The 17,311-nt window shown below is 36.1% G+C and overlaps 2 protein-coding genes across 2 annotated transcripts; one reads left to right on the top strand and one right to left on the bottom strand.

The window, feature by feature from the left end:
• Nucleotides 1-2,315: 2,315 nt before the first annotated feature.
• Nucleotides 2,316-2,810, top strand: LOC120076116 (uncharacterized). The gene has a single exon (XM_039029894.1). It carries the CDS (start codon nt 2,316-2,318, stop codon nt 2,808-2,810), a length of 495 nt encoding a protein of 164 aa, XP_038885822.1.
• An 11,525-nt stretch (nt 2,811-14,335) lies between these two features.
• SAH7 (Pollen Ole e 1 allergen and extensin family protein) lies at nt 14,336-16,833 on the bottom strand. The gene is made up of 2 exons (XM_039029801.2): nt 16,271-16,833; nt 14,336-14,876 (listed from the first exon to the last, which is right to left on the bottom strand). Exons 1-2 carry the CDS (start codon nt 16,422-16,424, stop codon nt 14,551-14,553), a joined length of 480 nt encoding a protein of 159 aa, XP_038885729.1. The 5' UTR covers nt 16,425-16,833; the 3' UTR covers nt 14,336-14,550.
• Between the last annotated feature and the right edge of the window lie 478 nt (nt 16,834-17,311).

The following is a 17,311-nucleotide window of genomic DNA, read 5'->3' as shown; positions in this document are numbered from 1 at the left end:
TGGCTTTAATTTTCTGACTAATGCGCCGAATATTTGTCACAGAAAAGCCGAATATACTTGTTATCGTTAGCGGCTTGTCAACTTAATTCGGATTCGACCGTCATCAGCTTTCTATCCCATCGTGATTAATTATGCTTTTCACCCAAATGCGCCCACCAAGTTGCGCCGGCTCTATGCGACAATCCTTCTTGAGCAGATGTTTGCGAGCAAAAATCACCGCAAAGTCTTGTGGTAATGCTGCGCTCGTCCGTTGATTTCTTATGATCGTGCTTTCCACCTTACGTCAACCCATATTCTGCATAAAAATAAAAAAAGTTAACTGTTTCTATGCGATGGACGCATGCGACTACAATGTTATAAACTTAATGCTTTTTGGACACAATCTAACATATTTTATCAACGCAAACTTTCATTGTTTAATAACTTAGCACTGTAATAACGTGCATTTCTGCCCGTTATCAGCTACTAGAAAGGATCATTTTCCACATCCTTTTATTGATCAAATGCATGATAGGCTTGCAGGTTATTCTTACTATTACTTCTTAGATGGATATGCAGGATACAATCAGATTGCTATTGCTCCTGAGAATCAAGAGAAGACTACTTTCACTTATCCATATGGGACATTTTCTTATAGGAGGATGCCTTCGGTCTATGTAATGCACCTACCACTTTTTAGTGGTGTATGATGGAAATTTTTCAAGGGTTGATAGAGGAGATTATGGAAGTGTTTATGGATGACTTTTCAGTTTTTGGGTCTTCTTTTGATTTTTGCCTTGCTAATCTTACTCTTGTGAAGGTAGAGATTTGGTACAGTGCCACTTCATGGTGAAGGATGGCATTGTCTTGCGCATAAAGTATCTAGAATGGTTTAGAGGTGGACAAAGCAAAAATTTCTGAAATTGAACAATTACCACCTCCTACAGATGTGAAAGGAGTTCAAAACTTTCTAGAACATGTAGGGTTTTACTGGAGATTTATCAAACATTTTTAAAAAATTGTGAAACCCTTGAGTAACTTGCTAGAAAAAGATGCTAAATTTGTTTTTAATGATGCATGTTTGAAAGCTTTTACATTTTTGAAAGAGAAATTGGTTTATGCTCCTATCATTGTTGCACCTATGTGGTATGAACCTTTGAAATTATGTGTAATGCTAGTAATTATGCATTAGGTGCTATCTAAGAATAAAATTTTTAGGGTGATGTACTATGCTAGTAAAACTCTTGATAGTACTCAATAGGATTACACTACTACTGAAAAAGAGTTACTAGCTGTTGTGTTTGCTTTTGATAAGCTTATTTCGTACTTACTTGGTTCTAAGGTAGCTGTTCATACTGACCGTGCAACTTTGAAATATTTGTTTGCTAAGAAAGAGTCCAAACCTAGATTGATGAGATAGGTTTTGCTTTTGCAGGAATTTGATTTTTCTATGAAAGATAGGAAAGGATGTGAAAATGTGGTTGCAGACCACCTGTCTAGGCTTGAGCTTGAGGATGAAAAACCTAGCATATCTATTGTTGAGACCTTCCTTGATGAATGTCTGTACCAGGTAAAGGACATGTTGCCTTGATTTGCTGACATTGTTAATTATCTTGTAGGTAAGGTGTTACAAAGAGGTTTTTACACAAAGTCGAATCTTATCATTGGTAGGATCATCTTCTTTACAAGGTACGTGCAAATGGTCTCATAAGAAAGTGTGTCCATCAGGAGGAAGTTGTAAGTATCTTGAACTCCTATCATTCTTCACCCTGTGGAGGTCATTTTGGACCAACTAGAACTGCAACTAAGGTACTTCAATCAGGTTTTTATTGGCCTTCACTTTTTAAAGACTGTTATACTTTTGTTAAATCTTGTGATAGGCGCCAATGTACTGGCAATATCTTTAGACAACATGAGTTTCCTATGACTTCTATTTTGGAGGTGGAGCCTTTTGATGTCTGGGGTATTGATTTATGGGACCCTTTCCTGTGTCTTATGGAGGTCATGCATATATTTTAGTTGCAGTTGATTACGTGTCTAAATGGGTAAAGGTTGTAGCTATTGTGAATAATGATACCCGCACTATTTTGAAATTCTTGCATAAAAATAATTTCACAAGGTTTGGTACACCTAGGGTTGTCATAAATGATGAGGGGTTTCATTTTTGTAACAAGCTATTTGATTCCATGAATATGGTGTGAAACATAAGATTCCACAACATACCATCCTCAAACTAACGGTCTTGCGAAGGTATCTAATAGGGAAATCAAATAGATTCTTGAAAAGATAGTTCGAATTAATAGGAAGGATTGAGCTCTCAAGTTAGATGATGCATTATGGGCCTACCGTACGCTTTCGAGACTTCAATTGGCACTTCACCTTATAGATTGGTTTTTAGAAAGGCTTGTCACTTATTGGTGGAGCTAGAGAGCAAAGCTTATTGGGCTATCAAGAAGTTAAACTTTAAACCACAAAAGGTGGGAGAGAAGAGATTGTTGGAACTCGCTGAGTTGGAAGAGTTCCATGATCAAGCTTATGAGAATGCCAAGTTGTACAAAGAAAGAATTGCTAGATGGCATGACAAGAAGATCATTCACCATACATTTGATCTTGGACAAAGTGTTTTGCTTTTTAATTCACGTTTACGCTTGTTTCCAAGTAAACTCAGGACTAGATGGTTAGGGCCATTTGTGGTCGTAAAAGATTCTCCTCATGGAGCTGTGGAAGTGCAAGGAGAAGATGGATTGAGATTCAAAGTCAATGGTCAAAGACTTGAGCATTATTGTGGTGATGAAGAGAGAAAGTTAGAGAACCTGGTTTTCAAAGAATGATTTTATAGGTTCGGTCTAGTTAAGAGACATTAAACTAAACACTTGTAGGGAGGCAACCCAATATATTTTTTACACTTTTATTTATTTATTTATTCATTTTGTTTTTGCTTTAGTTGTTTTCTTTTAAAAATCAGAGAGCCACTCATTTATTATCATATTTTCCAGGGTCTATTTTCAACACAAAGTACGCTTTCCACTAGCCTGTTTGGTGGACTCCCGCACGATCCCAAGCTTGTTTGTTTCTCTATGCTTTATTATTTTCTTGCATTGAGGGCAATGAAAATTTCTAAGTTCGGGATGGGAGGTGCCTTTTGTCACGGTTGTACTACTCCAACCGTGTGACACCATGATTCACCCATGATTATGGTCAGCCTTAAGGAATGCTCAAGTCCCAATTCACATTTTGCTCAACTCTTTGAAGCTTTATCGGACCTTATGCAAGGTTATTCCCTCCTCAACCGAACTGAACTCATGCGGAACTGAACTTCATTTGGCCATACATATTGCTTATATGTGTATTTTCCCTCATATGCGACTCTAACCAACTTGCTTCTACTCTAAGCCAAGTCCTGAGGCTCGACCTTGCCCATATATGAGGCTAAGGTCATCACAATGCAATGTCACATCTCTCTTCGTCATCTTGGTTCCCACCAATACGTCCTCCATACTTCTTCATCACTTTGAAACTTCACTTGGTGAGTTCTGACCCTTCGTTGCGCCGAAGAAAACTTATAACCCTTTACTGGGAATTACCAGGTGCTTCAGGCACTTATCGAGGCTTTTTGGACATAACAATACTTACCGGGCTCTACCGGCCTACTTTAGTGCCTACCGGGCTTTTACCGACCTAATGGTCGTCTATTGGGCTTTATCGGGCCATTACAATACTTATTGAGACAACTCGAGCAGGTATCGGGCCAACCAGAAACTATTGAGTCCCATTGATGCTTTAGGATGGCATCTCGAGTGTCGGGATGTCATCAGCTTTCTCTCTACTGTTGGGCACACTTATCGAGAACCATCATCAACCAACCCGTGGGCAACAATCCAACTCGGGACTTCCCGGATATCCATCCATCTGAACATAATTGAGACTTGAACCCTTTCGAGACCTTGTCGAATCAAAATGGCATACTGGGTGCTACATCAAACCTCTGACCCATGCGAAGGGGCACAATGCCGGCACACCCGTGCCGTTCGACCTGTCCATGAGATTCCATTCTCGATGGAAGACGTCCAAAACACTTGCCATGTAACGCTCGCCCACACAATGACACACACATGTGCCATGGGGTAGCTCACTTAGGCCACAGGGCCCAAGGGTGGTGGAGAGCTGACACCATGTCTCCCCTTATAGTGCATTCTGAACATTTTCCTCTTTTGCTAGCCATGCATATCAAATATGGAGAACTGTCACTCACCAACGTAGAGCGCTCGTCTGAACTTCGATTAACATGAGATTTGACGTGCTTACATATATTATCAATATGCATCTAACTCTAAAGTTGCTCCTCCAAACTCGCGACGGAACCTCACCTTTCGAGGTCATGGCCCGGGGCCTCATCTGGCTCCCACGGAGTTTGTCAATGACACTACCGATGACATGGTTGCTTGTCTTTCTGTTTAATGTCTAACATGGCATGCTTGCCCACTTATCTTAGTGTGTTTGATGATGCACCGTCCTCCTCGGTCGCATCATGATACTTTTCTTGGTTCTCTATCTTTTCTAGATATGTCGACACTCACGTGTCGCCATTGCACTATCTGCACAAGTGGGCTCACAATCTACTATCTCAAAGTTCGATTGTGACATCCTCCCCCACTTAACTAAACTTAGGGGTGTAATCCACTTTCATTCTCGTCAGATTGCAGCACTCTCCCCCACTTAATCTTGGCATCGTCTTGATGACAATCTGAACTCGGGTTGGCTTGCTAACAGACCCACTGAAAATGATGTGTGTCAGACCAAGTACGGAAAGTGCTACTACATATGAGCTATCCTACCCACAGGCCTTCTTGCATTCTATTTTAGGACTTGGCTTTCGAGACTCGTAACATACGCATGGCAAAAGCTTCAGTCTCCTCTCACCTCCACTAATAAGGGATATCTTTTCATCCAACACAACTTGGTCGTAACCATGCCATAACACATACTCTCTAAGCACACATCAAGATGCACCCCTCGAGGTGAGGCTCACAAGCCTACCATGGAACATCACATATCATGACATCTACCTACACCTTTGCAAAGTCAAAAAACAAATCACAACCCCCTCTTTCACCATCACTACACTTCAGCTGACTCACTGGCCACCTCATGTGGCAACTTTACGAAGATGCTTCTCTTGCTCTTGATGCAACTTCTTTCCTCTTTCTCTGAACTATCAGACTATTGGTCATCTCCAATGCGCACTGGCCCCAACAACTGTGAAGCCACCCCACTTAGGCATGTGGATTGACTTAAGGGACAAATTGGCTCCACACAAAGGGAGCATTCTCACGGGACAACAACCTATTCTCGCGAGTTACTTCCCAATCACTTGGCTCTTCTAGCCATGACATCCACCCACACAGAGTCTTGATGCACAAATACATTGGATTGATGCATGTCTCCCTGACCCCCGGTACTTTTGCTTGCAACCATTAGCACTATCCCTCTGGTAATAATGGTTCTTTCGAAGCCATTTTACCTGGTACACCTTTTGTGCTTCTTCTAGCCAACGAGACACCCTGTTAGATCGACACCAACACGCAGCGGAAGAGTTCAAGATCCATAAGCACTCTAATGCATTAATTTTGGCAGAAAAGAAAACATGCTTAAACAGAGTTTAATGGGTTTCAAGAATATACCTTTGAAGAACTATTGAGATCTTTATTTCCAGCTGTAAATTCCTCCAAAACTTTGTGCAAACCACCACAAGATCTTCCCTACTATTCTCTTGGTGCTCTAGATTGAGTTGTGAGACTCAAAATAAGCTAGAATCAAAGGAAACTTGAAGAAAGCTCACTGCTACAACCCAAAATGAAAAACATCTCCTTTTTCAAGAATTTTTCAAAAAAATTCATTCGGTTGCCACCTCCCAAAATCACTCCATTCTATTCAATATATAGCAGACTATCATGCAAAGAGATTTGTTGCATGTGATGTAGCTCATGCTTGGAGTTAATGAAGGTTGAAGAGGTGAGTTCTTTGTGAGCAACTTGAAGATGGAGATGGAAAAATCATTTTTCCTTTTTTGTATTTTTCTATTTCCAAAATCTAATTTTGATTTTAAAATCATATTTGAATTCTAAAATAAAATTTTATTAATTTTACAAATTAATTTCATAAATTAATTTTCTAATAAAATTAATAAATAATTATTTAAACAATTTAAATAATTCTAATTAATTTAATATCCAATATTAAATTAATTCTTACACAATTTCATCTTCATATATTTAAATCATATTTAAATATATATTCTCCAATTCCGTTTTATTCTAATTTGAACGGTTCAAATTAACTTATCACGCTACTCTAGAACTAATCCATTTTCAAGTTAGTAGAGGGACCTCGTGGACCTACAGATCATGGGCTCCAACGGCCCGAGATTAATCGGCTAAACTCATTAGATCGATCTAACCCCTATTCGTCAACTAATGGGTCTCACTCCATTAAAGCCCATAGTTGAACTCCCCTCAATGTAGATATATTATGTCCACTCGATATAACCATGATTAGTAAGTCAATCCTTCACAGGTTGTTCATAATAACGGCTGGGTCAAATCTCTGTTTTACCCCCGAAATTACCTCTTGTTCCTTAAGTCCCACTGATCCCCTAATGAACAATTGTTTTGTGAACCAATCAATAAAACCGAGTCTTTCTCGAGCCAATGAGAGGGCGGGGCCCCTTGTTCAAGACCCAGAATCAACACTTAAGGGAACAACCTTTCTACTATCCTTAAAATAGGTAGGAGTGAGTTCCATCTTGCACCCTATATCCCCAACTATCTATTCAGTCTTACCCCTGAAATGGGAGTCTTATTGAGCCGGTGCTGTTGAGCTAACCTTTACCTATGGAAATCTAAGGGTAATCCCGAATAAACAGAAGTTCATAGTTAGCTCAGGATTAAGGTCAAGTTACCTAGGTCATCGCTTTGAAACAGTCAGTCTTAAACAGTAAACAACGTTATAAAGTAAGAGTGACTTATTTCGTGGTCCGATCTTGTACAACTCCACTCCTCATGTCCCAACATGAATGAATTAGGATCACTTCATTTGTAGCAGTTTACAACTTCTTATAACAACTACAAAGCGAGACGCATTCAACAGTGTTACAAGAATAAGGTACCCAACCTTATTCATATACTATAGATCATTATGACTATTTACTCGAACCCGATCCACCTTTATGTCTGTACATAAAGTTCAAGTACTCATCCAATGGCCAAGGGACTTTTAGGTTTATTGGATTTCTTATAAGCAATACATCTATTCAATAACACCTTATTGAATTTTTCAAAATACGTTCCATTATTTACATACCACGAGTTTTAGGACATAAAACCCAACACACCCAAACTCTTGGAAAATGAGCTAGGTTCTTACTTCCTGACTGGACTGATTCCCCTTAATGGTGAAATCTGGCTTCAACCCACACATTGTCTCTAAACTGACTCACATTTTCCTTGCCGAGCTAGCACTCGAGATGCAACTGTGAAGTCTTTAGTCCAACCTTCGGGTCTTTCTCTCTGTCTTGTCTGATTCCACTAAAAAAGAGTGGTTCTGATACCAAATGTCATGGTCATACTTCTTCAACTGTGCGACACCATGATTCACCCATGATCATGGTCAACCTTAAGGGATAATCACGTCCCAATTCACATTTTTCTCAACTCTTTGAAGCTTTGTCAGACCTTAGTCGAGGTTATTCCATCCTTAACCGAACTAAACTCATGTGGAACTTAACTTCAATAGGCCATACACATCGCCCGTACGTGTATTTTCCCTCATATATGACTCTAGCTGACTTGCCTCTACTCTAGGCCAATTTTTGAGGCTCAACCTTGCCCATATATGAGGCTAAGGTCATCACAATGCAAGTCGCATCTCTCTTTGTCATCTTGGTTCCCAACAACACATCCTTCATACTTCTCCATCACTTCAAAACTTCACCAGAATGAGTTCTGGCCTTTCGTTGGGCCAAAACAGGCTTATAACCCTTTATCAGGGCTTACCGAGTGATGAAGACACTTATCGGGGCTTTCCGGGATAGAATAATGCCTATCAGGCTCTACGGGCCTACTTCAACGCCTACCGGGCTTCTACCAGCCTAATGGTCATCTATCGGGCTTTACCGGGCCATTACAATGCTTACTGGGACAACTCAAGCAAGTATCAGACCAATTGAAAACTATCGAGTCCCACTGATGTTTTAGGCTGCCATCCCGAGTGTCGGGATGTCATCAACTTTCTCTCTTCTGTTTGGGCACGATTATCGAGATCTATCATCAACTGACCCATAGGTAACAATCCAACTCAGGACTTCCTAGACATCCATCCATCTGGATATAATCGAGACTTAGACCCTTCCAAGTCCTTGACGAATCAAAACGGCACTACCGGGTGCTACATCAAACCTTTGGCCCATGGAAAGGAGTGCAATGCTGGCACACCCATGCCATCTAACACTGTCCATGAGATCCCATTCTTGTGGAAGACGTCCAAGACACTTGTCTTGTAATGCTCGCCCACACCATCACACACGCATGTGCCATGGGGTAGCTCACTTAGGCCACAAGGCTCAAGGGTGGTGGAGAGCTGACACCATGTCTCCCCCTATAGTGCATTCTAAACATTTTCCTCTTTTGCCAGCCATGCATATCAAATGTGGTGAACTATCACTCACCAATGTAGAATACTCATCTGAACTCTGATTAACATGAGATTTGACATGCTTGCATATATTATCAATATGCATCTAACTCTAGAGTCGCTCGTCCAAACTCGCGACGGAACCTCACCTTCCGAGGTCATGGCCCGGGGTCTCATCTGGCTCCCACGGAGTTTGTCAATGCCACTACCGATGACAGGGTTGCTTGTCTTTCTGCTTAATGTCCAACATGACATGCTTGCCCATTTATCTTGGTGTGTTTGATGATGCACCATCCTCCTCCGTCACATCATGACACTTCTCTTGGCCCTCTGTCTTTCCCATATATGTCGACACTCATGTGTCGCCATTGCACTGTCTGTACAAGTGGGTTACAATCTACTATCTCAAAGTTGGATTGTAACATCCTCCTCTACTTAAACTGTTATCGTCCTCGATGACAAACTTGGGGGTGCAATCCACTTTCATTCTCGTCGGATTGCAACACCTTTTGTACTTTTGTGTTTGTTTGTTTATCTTGCTATGCATGTTTATTTGGACTTATCTTGCTCTGTGTGTTATGTTGAAAATTTGAAGAATTTTTTTTTAAAAAAAGGAGAATGAATTGAGTTTTGAGAGTTTTATTGTGTTCTTTGTTGTGTGTTGTTAATGTTGATTGTCCATGATGAGACTTGAATATGCATATTGAATGACTCATAGTGGAAATAAGATAATAATATCTTGAAGTATGATCTATCTGTGTCCCTTTTTTAGTTTCTCATATCATGAGCATGTAGTCACTTCAATTTAGAAACGTTAACTAAAACTAGAATAATGTTTAGTGTATTTGGTTGTCACCTCGAAAGGTCTCACTGTTCGGAGAGTAGATGACATGATGGTTTGTAATGTTAGATTTAGAGGAAAGAAAAGAATATTTTGTTATCCTTTGAAAAAAAATATAGTGATCACTCATTTGCTTAAAAGAAAATTCTTATTTTATGCTTTGTAAACTTGTAATGTGTATGCACGGGTTGGGGTAAAAAGAGCTACCTTCTTGTGATCAGTTAGGACACCTGGGAATTGACTAGGTACGGTTTCCTACAATGAGTGTGTGAAAGCTTGTGCCCCTAGGTAAAATTATGTAAATTTTAAAACCCGGGATCCAATTAAGGTACCTTAGTGGACATATTACTTTCTTGAAATGTGTAGGTACTTGATGATTGGTGCATGGACCAAAGTAGAGGAAAATTGTAGAAGCTATCTTGAGCCTAACTTTAGTTTTTGAGTTTTGAATTAAATGTGACTTGCACATACACACGTGGAAGACGATTAGATTTGGCCATGGACGACCATAACGATAGTCTTGTTTGAATGTTTTTGCTTGAGTTTTCAACTGGTTATTCTCTGAGGCATGAACTACTAGCACACTTATTTAGAACTTTTTTTATTTTTCTTGTTTCTCCTTTGCTGAAGACTAGCAAAATCTTAAGTTTGGGGTGATAAAACGCACAAAAAATGTGTGTTATTTTCCTGGACTTTAGGATTGTTTTTTATGTGTTTTTATCAGATTTAATGTGTTTGCCAGTGATTTTCAGGATTCGTGATCAAGAAGTGAATTATACTCAAAATAAACCAAAAATGACTAAATCATTATGGATTATAAATCAAATTTAAAATGATTGGATTGATGAAGTGTGTAGGGGGTAGGCACCTTTAACCTAATTATGTCACTGACTTCTTCCTAATCCAACACTGTTTTTAATGAGTCGAACTTTAAACTATATCCTCATATTTTTTAGTAATTTTTTTTTTATATTATTTTGTTAAATTTTAATATTGGGTTGAGAATTATACATACGTTTAATCTTAATAATAATGTGTACTAATATCTCAATTTAATTAAATTATATGTAAATTTGATGCTTTGGAGGAGCATTTTTTAGAGTCACGAGCTTACAACATGGTCATCACACTTTCTCCTATATATTCCACTAGATATATTTTTGTGGACCACTATATCTATATGTAAACATTATTTATTTAGTATACTTCTCTCTCTTTTATATAGTAAGAATACTCTAGGTGACTCTATTTAATTCTAATGTACGTGAAAACTTTAGATTTCCTTAATTATTATTGATGTGGGTTCAATTTTAGGTTATAGAAACCAAATTTAAAAAAATAATAAAAGAAATTATAGGAATATTAAAAAGAAAAAAGGCCCAATCTCCCAACAATATATCTGCCGATGTACACAGTCATTGGAAGATTGAATGAGGACATCTATTTGGTCATTCAAACTGCCGACATGTCGTTGATCTCTCGATGACGTATATACCTCATCGAGAGTTTATATGAACTTCCAATGAGTAGGCGATGCATGTCGGGAGTATTTCTCGACTATTTTTTCGACGAGATAATGTTTGTTGGAAAATGATCTCTTGATGTATTTTCAGCTATATTTCGACGATTTCGGGTATCGGGAAAAGACTATATTCTTGTAGTGTCTTTTCTTCAAGTTTTTCTTTGAGCTTTTATGGAAGATCGAACCATTAATGTTTAAAATGGTTCAAATGATCACATAGTAGCTAAGTAATCCAATCATTAATAAAGTTTAAATCATTTAGATTAATATTAAACTCTTGCCCAATATTCGAAATATTGATGTTGATGGAAATATCGAGGTCCCAATTTTATGAAAATATCAAGAAAATTTCAAAAAGAAATTATGAAAATGAATGGAAATTGATGAAATTTTTTATAATTAGTTAATGGTACTTTAATGTGACTTAATTAGATTATAATTGACCATTTTTAATTACGCTTTCTGTAAAGTAAGACAACATTTAGATGTCTATTGTAAATATTTGTGTAAATGTTGATGCGAGAACATAAATTTAAAAAGGAAACGGAAAATAATTACAAAATAATATAAAGTTTAAGCATATTTTGAGGTGAAATGATGTGGAAATTATAAAAGTTTTGGGTTAAAGAAAAAAATTTACATCAATTCAATTTTGAGGTGAAATGATGTGAAAATTTAATGGAAAAAGTTTGAATAAGGTTAAAAATAAATATATGTTACTTTTTTGTGGTTTTTTCAAATCAATTTCTTTTGAAATGAAAGTTTTGGGTCAAAAATAAAAATTGAGAAAAGCTAAAAATTAGAAAAACTAGTACATAAAAAAGGCTTAATCCTTGGTTGAAAATGATATTGACGTGTGAAACTATAACTGTATGTAAGCAGGATTATAAAATTGAAAAATTTGAACTCAGCTAGCATATTAAAAAAAATCGAAATCTCGAAATTTTGTCAAAATGGGGGAAATTGAAATATTCTTGAAATTTCAAAATTTCTTGAAATTTTCATGAAATTTCAAAATTTCTCCAAATTTTCTCGAAATTTCGTCGAAATTGAGGGAGAAAAGAAAGGATATTTATAATAGATAGTAAAATAAGAAAAAAATCAGAAATATTTCTTAAAACTTAAAAGTTTGAAATAAGAAACAAAAATAGGTATTAAACAAGTTTATTTCTCAAAAAATGAGAAATGACAACGATATCAAACAGGCCAATAATTTTTTTCCCCTTTTTATAGGACTTTAAGAGTATGATGTCTATCAGAAATAAACTTGAAAAAATGGTATAGATGACCCAAAATGAAGGACACAAATACATAGTATTTGTTTACAAAATCAAACGAAGAAGAAGGGTTTGGTTTTGTTGTTCGCTGTTTTTACGGAAGTGCACTTGAGAGGTATCGAAAAGAAAAGGGATCGCACGAATGTTTGTAAAGGACAAGGGACAATAAGGTGATCAGAAGAAGCTATCATTGATAGAAGCTACCACTGGTACCATGTTATCGATGATAGAAGCTAACATTGGTATCATGTTATCGATAATAAAAGCTACCACTAATAGCATGTTATCGGTGATTAAAGTTACCACTGATAGCATGTTATCGGTAATAGAGAGCTATCAGTGATAGCATGTTATCAATGAGATCATTAATAGCATGATATTAGTGAGATCGTTGATAGCATCTTATCAGTGAAAAAACTCTCATTGATAACCACGATATGAGAAATATTAGTAATATTGGTGATAGAAGTTATGTGAAATCTATATGTTGAGTTTCTTTGAAAGTTCATAACTAGTTATAGAAGTCTATCTTTGCTAGCTTTAAATGTTAATATTTCAAGAAACTATCACTGATAACCACGATACGAGAAATAATAGTTGGTGATAGAAGTTATGTGAAATCTATATGTCGAGTTTCTTTGAAAGTTCATAATTAGTTATAGAAGTTTATCATTGCTAGCCTTAAGTGTTAATATTTCAAGATTGATTATAATTGATGAAAGTCTATTAGTGATAGCGACTGATAGTTGATTTCAGTGATCGCCATAATAGAAGATTATTAGTGATAGCTACTATGTTAATTTTTCAAAGTTGATAGTCATTTATGAACGTCTATCAGTGATAGTCACTAATAGTTATCCATCACTGGTATAGCTCAATCTTTCAAAGTTGGTTTTTTTTCAATGTTGATAACTACTTATAAAAGACTATCATTGATAGACACTAATAACCTTAACTGTTAATATTTCAAGATTGATTCCAATTGATAAAAGTGTATTAATGATAGCCACTGATAATTGAAAGTAAATTAAAAGCTAATATTTCAAGATTGCATTAATATTTCTCAAATTGAAAGCTATCATTGATAGCAATTATCAATGATAACACCTATCAATGATAGCTTTCAATTTGATAAAATCGGGAAGAAACAAATAAAACGGTTGTTAGACGTGAGCTTTTTAGTCTTTTACCATTTTTTGTTCTATATATACAATTATTTTATCCTTGTATTACATATTCTATTATTTTGGATTTGAATTCCATTTATGCAACTAACCCAAAACGAAACTTCTCCCAAGCAAGATTTTGAAGGAGATTTCGATGGAACTTTTAAACTATGTTCTTGCCACATTTGAGGGTCTTCTTCCCTAGGTAGAGATACGATCCACCGTAGTATTTAAATTGAAACAAAAAAAAAAAAAAAAAATTTCATCCTTTAAGTTAACTTGTAGATCTGTCCCAAAAATAAATAAACTAACTTGACCTATTTGGTAAAAAATTTGAAAACAAAAATTTAAAAATAAGAGATTCAATTAAAATAGAATTATATTTTATATTTTTCAAATATATGTTTATTAGTAGATTTAGAAATTGTTAGTATAATTATCCATTAAATATTAATTAATAATAAACTATTATTTATAAACATATTTTACGTTAATTTGTTGTATAATTATTATTTTATAATATTATATAATTAATAGTATATTACCTAATTCATATTTTAGGTTAGTTTATAACATAACATAATAGTTCTGAAAACATAAAAAAGAAATTAGATTTTCTGCCGTAGATCATATTGGTGTTTATATTGGTCATTAATTAATGATTTATTTTACAAGTAAAACACTACATTATCCTAGTTTGGCTAGAAGTTAGAAGTCGTCATGTTTTCCACATAAGGTAAACGGTAAATGTAGAGCCCAAAGAATTGGCAATATAGTCGTATAGTAGATAAATAACGATCGCGAAGGTTATTTAAACTAAAAAAAAAAAAACCGTGAAAAATTATTATCATTAAATGAAACATAGAAATGAAGCTATTTTCACTATTTTGTATTCATAAATAAGGATCATAGTATCATCCTGGCCATGATAATAATAAAGTGAATGAACAAAACATATTAATCATCCTTAAGAATCCAATATGACAAACACCGTTCAGTGTCCGAATAAAGCGTAGATATGGCAAATATACCTCCAGAAATACAACCATCAAGTGATTTTAAGGACTAAAATCAATTCTAATCTTCAATGTCCTGGTACTGACTCATGACTTGGTTGCAGCCGGCCATAGGTTCATCTCTTGCAAAACCCATGGCATTGACATATCGTTCATTTGAGGCAATACCGTTGTAGCGGGTGAGGATCACACGGGCACGGTCACGGCCTTCAGCTACCGATGAACATCTCTCCTGAGGGCTGCTGATTAGTACAGCATCACAAAGTTGGTCCTCGTGATCCTCGTTGACTAAGAGCGTGTAAGAACCTGTGGAGTCTGTTGTGGCCTCACGAGTGTATAGAAGTTCCATTGAGTTCCTGTCCTTGCATTCAATTCTGACCTTAGCACCTGCAAGGAAATTGAATAATTGGATGATGAGGTTTTATTCGTGAACTACCCACAAGGCCCAACTTGATTACCATTTGGATTTTGAAAATTAAGCTTGTTTTCTTAAAACTCCTTTACAATGGTTTTTATCCTTCAGACCTTGAATTTTTAGTCAAATTTAAAAAACAAATGCTACTTTTTATAGTTTTCAAAACTTTGGCTTTATTTTTAAAAACACTCCTTAAAAGTAGATAATAAAACAAAGAAATCAATAGGTTGAATTTGAAAATAGTGTTTATAAACTTAATTGTCATGAACCAAATGGATATCGAACTGGACCTAAAATATTACCATAGATTAAATTAAGATATGAATCCAATCTTGAAAGGTTAGAGACATTTCAAACAGTAATGTCTACCTACCTAGTGATGATTTACTCGACTATTTAAAAGCATATACCCTCAACCAAGATGTTATAAATTCAAATTATCCAAGCCCACACATTGAAATGAAAGTGAAAGCAAGTACATATTCCAACCATCCTCTCCTTTTCAAGGGTTTGTAAAGTAGCCCAAGACCCAACAAATTGAAATCAATTATTAAGAAAAGAAGATTTGACCCTACATGGTCAATCAAACCCATAGCCTTTTTACTCTACAACCATTTTAAATTACTACATGACCTAAAAGATCAAGCTTAAAACTGAGTTCTTTTTTTTTTTTTTTTTTGGGGGGGGGGGCGGCGCAGAAAAGCACACATGAGAAGAACATCAATACAACAAAATCACTGTCCAGATCCAGATTTCAGATATATATTATAGATAAAAACAGATTTAAAAAATCATTGCTTAAAAAAAATTTAAAAAACGGTTAAGCACGATATAGAAAGAAAATGAAGTAAATACACCCTTATAATTAACTAAACCCTAAGATTAGGCCTCAATTAAAAGAATACACGTACCCAAAACGCGAATTTGGACTAAAATAACCCCTATAATGAAACAATACCTTAATCCATACACCAGACAGTAGTCAAGATTAATTCACATGCAAGACAGATCGACAAAATTATTGCTTAAAATAAAAGTTAAGCACGACATAGAAATAAAATAAAGTAAACAAATCTCAATTAACAAACATAGGTCAAAATTAAAAAATAATAATCTAATCGAAAACCCTAACGTATTCTTCCGCAAGCCATCAAACAGTAGTCAAGATTCAAACACCAGATCCAGTTCAAATCCATCAAAATACACCACCAAACTAGCAAGCAAGCCACTAATCAACAAAAACATCTTAACTACAATACAGATCTAGCAAGAACACGATCTACCACCACAAATAAGACCAATATCCGGCACAGATCGCGAGATTTCAGTAACCGATACGTAGAAAACAGAGAGAGAGAGTATATACCGGGAATGTAGGTGGTAGCGGAGGTTTCAAAGCCCGCAAGGCAAGTATCACAGAAGACTTTACCACGAACAACGAACGGAGTTCTGACAGGGCGGCTTGCGGCGGCTAGTGCAGGAAGTAGAAAGAGAGCAAAGAGAATCACAAATCGAGCCATGGATTTCACTTCTTCGATTCGAAGATTTGGAGATGGAAGAAGAAGAGAAGTAATGAAGAGAAAATGAGAAGTAAGGATTTTTGATAATATAAAGAGTAAAGTTAATCAGTTGCAAGCGAGGGCAAAGCCTGGAATTGCGGTGTAAAAAGATTGAGCCGCGTCGAGTTTTATTCACCTATGGATGAACCTATGATAACATCATTGGAATATACAAATTCTGACCGGTGAAAGTTGACACGTGCTGCGTTGGACACGTTTCGGGTTATAAATTGCGGTTTCATGGTAATGAAGAAAGATGGTGCAGTAGAGGAAAGAACACGGGTTTTTGAGTGTGGGCCAGCTGGCAAATCGGTGCTGTCGGTGGTCACATGGAGATGGGAGAGTGTTTGGATGAATTGAATAAAGGGAGGGTAAATTGGTCTTTTTGTGATGCGTAAATTACCAAAAGGCAAGGAAAGCTGTATTCCAATTTTGGGTTTGAATTCTGAAATCTGATTCCATATTTTAAAATAGAACATTCGTCAAATTGTGGTGAAACGAAATAGTTTACATATAACAATTGTGCAATTAAGATCATAATATTAAATTTTCATGCATGTTGGATATCAATGAATCAATACTTTCGTTATACCACGTATAATTGATGAAATGACATAACGCGAATATAATACTATGATGAGTATTTATCTCATTTAATCAGTGTGAAATTTTTTTTTTCTTCTTCTTCTTCTAACCAGAGGAAGCAATTTGGATGATGAGTACTCTAATTAAGTTAATTTCATAAGAATAAACATGCATTTTAACATAAATTAAAGGGATAAGAGTATACAATCTTTGTAGCCCAAATTCTTCTCTGGTTATGAACAATCCTTCTCACGAACAGTTTG

Source organism: Benincasa hispida, chromosome 4, assembly GCF_027475165.1.
Source record: "Benincasa hispida cultivar pf3 chromosome 4, pf3_genome.v1.1, whole genome shotgun sequence".
Taxonomy (NCBI): domain Eukaryota; kingdom Viridiplantae; phylum Streptophyta; class Magnoliopsida; order Cucurbitales; family Cucurbitaceae; genus Benincasa; species Benincasa hispida.
Note: the sequence above shows the minus strand (reverse complement) of the source record. Positions and strands in the feature narration are given on the sequence as shown.

Coding starts and splice junctions, on each gene's coding strand:
- SAH7 (XM_039029801.2), bottom strand. CDS start 16,424: ATGGCTCGATTTGTGATTCTCTTTGCTCTCTTTCTACTTCCTGCACTA. Junction 14,877..16,270: donor CGCTACCACCTACATTCCCG/GTATATACTCTC, acceptor ATTTCCTTGCAG/GTGCTAAGGTCAGAATTGAA.
- LOC120076116 (XM_039029894.1), top strand. CDS start 2,316: ATGGGCCTACCGTACGCTTTCGAGACTTCAATTGGCACTTCACCTTAT.